The following is a 4,172-nucleotide window of genomic DNA, read 5'->3' on the forward strand; positions in this document are numbered from 1 at the left end:
AAAATTAAATCAGTTTTTTCCAATTTTTTTTTTTTAAAAAATTGCTTTATAAAATTATTTTTCGGGTATGAATAATGAGTATTTTTATTTAATTAGGAGATATTTAGAATTGGCCAATAAGACGATCACGTGTCCCTCCGTTTAAATGAGGGGTATATTTGAACCCAAAGTATGACTGCAGGTGTATAGATAGCCCAATAGTATAATAATGGATATTCTTAGACCATTTTCGAAAGTACAAGGATATATTTAGACCTTCTATTTCCTTCTAATTCGAGATGACAACTTTTCTTCTGTTTTGTGGAAATAATCCAAGTGGAGTCCAGTGGACAGATTCTTCATTTGCTTTTTGGGATATATTTTCTATAATGTGGAAATTATCCAAGTGGAGTCAGTCAAGTGTTAGTCAACTTTCTCGTTTTGTGGAATTCCAAGTGATTCACTCTCCTTGACCATTTCTTTCTTGCTTTCTTCTTCTTGTTTTCATTCTTGGTGCTATATAATGGAGTAACTTTAGCAACCAAGCAAATCAAGTTACCAAATCCTTTCGAAGCAGTCTTGTTTCCAGGTGCATATGGAGAAGCACATTTTCTTATTAATTCTTTTCTTTATATTTCAATATTACTCCATTTCAATATCAGCTACTTCCTCAAATGAAACAGACCAACAAGCTCTACTAGCTTTCCAAAATCTTGTTACAAGTCCCACTCCTTTTTTGGCCAAGGATTGGACAAGGAATACTTCTTTTTGCTCTTGGTTTTGTGTCACTTGCAGTTCCAAAAGGCAAAGAGTTGTGGCCTTGACTCTTCCTAATTTGCATCTTCAAGGCAAAATTTCTCCATCTTTGGCCAATTTGTCCTTTCTCAGAGAGCTCAATCTTGCGAACAACAACTTCCACGGCAGCATCCCTTATGGCATTGGCCACTTGCCTCGCTTACGAGTGATTGATATTCAGAACAATCAGCTCCAAGGAAATATTCCAACAAGTCTATTTCAACACCAGAGAGTTCAAGTAATTTCATTGGCTTTCAATAAACTCAGTGGTGAAATGTGGAAAGGGCCATGGTATGTACCTGAACTCAGGGTCTTGGATCTCACCAACAATAGCCTCACAGGTATAATCCCTCCTACTATCGGAAATGCCACAAAGATGTTGAACTTCAGTTTGTCAGGGAATGGAATCAACGGCAACATTCCAAAAGAGATTGGTAATTTAAGCCAACTTACAGAGCTTTCCTTGACTGATAACCAATTAACAGGTTTCATTCCCGCAACAATGTTTAACATCTCATCGCTACTTGCCATACATCTACGAAACAATAGTCTTTATGGTCCTCTCTTGTCCGGTAAAGGGAATATTTTGTCGAATCTGAAGTTTTTAAGTGTATCTCACAATCAAATTTCTGGTCGCATTCCTTCCAACATTTGCCAACTCAGAGAGCTCGAAGTTTTGTCCATATCTTTCAATAAAATAATTGGAGAAATACCCAAAAATATTGGTTGTTTAACGAAGCTCGAGGAGATATATATTGGTGATAATCCAATAAGTGGGACTATTCCTGCTTCATTGGGCAATATTTCCACTAAGCAATATCTTTCTTGTGTAAATAGTCACATAGAGGGACCAATTCCTTCAGAAATAGGGAAGCTATCAAATTTGAGGGAGTTAGATTTTGATTTGAATGATCTTAATGGTCAAATTCCAAAGGATATTTTTAATATATCCTCTTTGGAGTTCATTGCTTTCACTTCCAACAAACTCTCAGGGAGAATTCCATCCACTACTGGTCTTCATCTTCCCAACCTCAAAGAAATTGTCTTGGGAGGCAATAAACTCGAAGGGGAAATTCCTCCGCACATCATAAATGCTTCCAACATACTTCACTTCGAGCTAACTGATAACTTTTTCACAGGCACTATTCCTACTAATTTGGGAAATCTTCAGGAGCTGCAAGAACTATTGCTAAGTAATAATCAACTTACGAATGAACCAAGTGAACACGAGCTGCGATTCTTTAATTCTTTGGTGGATTGTAGGATGCTACGATGGCTAGAAGTGAGTTTAAATCCATTGAATGGTGTTCTTCCCAATTCTATTGGGAATCTTTCATCTACTATTGAAATCCTTGATATAGCAGATGCACACATCAGTGGCCTCATCCCCAAAGGAATAGGCAATATGACCGCTCTAACAACCTTAGACTTTCAAGGAAACAACTTCACGGGAAGTATTCCTTCTGAAGTTGGTAAGCTTAAACAGCTCCAAGGGCTATATCTAAATAACAATAAATTACATGGGCATATTTCAGAGGTAGTATGTAATTTATTTAATTTGGTTCAATTAGATCTGCAAGATAATGAGCTCTCTGGTGTGGTTCCAGAATGCATAGGAAATCTTAGCATGTTACAAACGCTTTATTTGGATTCTAACAAATTTTCATCAATGTTTCCGCTGAGCATTTGGAAGATGAGTGGTCTTCTCTATCTAGGCGTATCACGAAATTCAATAGAGGGACAAGTTTCATCGGATATTGGAGAACTGAAGGCCATAGTAGAACTAGATCTTTCTGGTAACAACTTTTCGGGTATGATACCAAGCGAATTTGGTGCACTCCAAAACCTGAAGTCTCTTAACATATCCAACAATTCATTTTCGGGCCCAATTCCATTATCCTTTGCAAATTTGATAAGCTTGGAATACTTGGATTTGTCTGGAAATGCCTTGTCAGGTACAATTCCTAGGTCATTGGAAAAACTCTCATACCTAAAAAGCATCAATGTTTCATTTAATGATTTAGAAGGTGAAATACCCAATGGTGGTATCTTTGCAACTTCCACTCCCCAATCTTTCATAGGGAACAAAGGTTTATGCGGAATGCACGTGTTGGAAGTTCCTGCTTGCGCTATCACCAATCCTAGACATCATCCAAAGTCTAAGAAACATCTGCTGAAAATTATTGTTCCAGTGGTTACTTCATCCTTTGTGATATTCTTCTTGGCTTCAATTTGGATAATGAAACGACAGAAGAAAGAAAAGTCCAAAGATGTAGAGAAGGTACCGGAGATTAGAACATATCAATTGGTTTCTTATTGGGAGATTCAACGTGCAACAAATAATTTTGATGGATCAAATTTAATTGGTGTGGGAGGATCTGGCTCCGTGTATAAAGGCACGTTATCTAGTGGAAATGTAGTAGCAATAAAGGTTCTGGATTTGCAAAATGAGGAAGTATGCAAGAGGTTTGATACCGAATGTGAAGTGATAAGAAATGTTAGGCATAGAAATCTTGTCCCCGTGATTACTACTTGTTCTAGTGACTACATAAGAGCCTTTGTTCTGCCATTTATGCCCAATGGAAGTCTTGATAATTGCTTGTACAAAGAAGATTTTCACTTGAACCTTGTTCAAAGAGTCATCATAATGCTTGATGTGGCTGTGGCAATTGAATACCTGTTATTCCCGTCAATATTCCTGTATTTGTAAATATTAATTCTGCAAAATATAAGTTAACGTAATGAAACAATAATAATAAATTCGAGCCCACTGAATTCACAGTGTTTCCTTAAGGAATTTAATCCCCTCCTAGTACCCAAGGTAATGGATTATTTCCTCCCAGGATAGAACGAATAACACACTGGTGTAGCGGTACTTCAAACCCCAGTGTTTCGGCGAACACAAAGTTCGGTAGCAAATCACACTTACAGTTGCTTTGTTTGAAGTTAAAAACAATGCAGAACGAAGGAGTATATACTCAGAAAAACGTATGGAAGTTCTGAGAGGAAGGAATGCAATGTATAGCCAATTTGTTGAGCGAATTGTATGTTGAGTTGAGTATCTTTCTTCAACATTTGCTGCTCATATATATAGCAGCCAAGAAGGAGTGCAAGACCAAACGTCCACCCTTCATGGTGGAGCAAGCATTACATGTTTGTGGAGCAAGCACTTCATGTTTGTGGAGCAAGCACTTCATGGTGGGAAGACCATTATCCGGCTGCCAAATTATCAATACACGGATTGGAAAATATCCGTTTACAAATACGGATAATCTTACGTTAATATTTACTATTAACAAATAAATTTGGTCCAAAAAATTAATCAATCAATCGATCATTTGACCAAATCCAAATCCAAATCCGAAGCCGAAGCCGAAGCCGAAGCCGTAGCCGTAGCC

General features: G+C 37.5%; 1 protein-coding gene across 1 annotated transcript; it reads left to right on the forward strand.

Annotated features, from left to right (window-relative positions):
* The first annotated feature begins 352 nt into the window (after nucleotides 1–352).
* LOC104099900 (LRR receptor-like serine/threonine-protein kinase FLS2) lies at nucleotides 353–3,484 on the forward strand. The gene has a single exon (XM_009607036.3). The coding sequence runs from the start codon at nucleotides 575–577 to the stop codon at nucleotides 3,482–3,484; it is 2,910 nt and encodes a 969-aa protein (XP_009605331.1). The 5' UTR covers nucleotides 353–574.
* The last annotated feature ends 688 nt before the right edge of the window (nucleotides 3,485–4,172 follow it).

The sequence above is a fragment of the Nicotiana tomentosiformis genome, chromosome 4 (assembly GCF_000390325.3).
Source record: "Nicotiana tomentosiformis chromosome 4, ASM39032v3, whole genome shotgun sequence".
In the NCBI taxonomy this organism is placed as follows: domain Eukaryota; kingdom Viridiplantae; phylum Streptophyta; class Magnoliopsida; order Solanales; family Solanaceae; genus Nicotiana; species Nicotiana tomentosiformis.

Coding starts and splice junctions, on each gene's coding strand:
- LOC104099900 (XM_009607036.3), top strand. CDS start 575: ATGGAGAAGCACATTTTCTTATTAATTCTTTTCTTTATATTTCAATAT.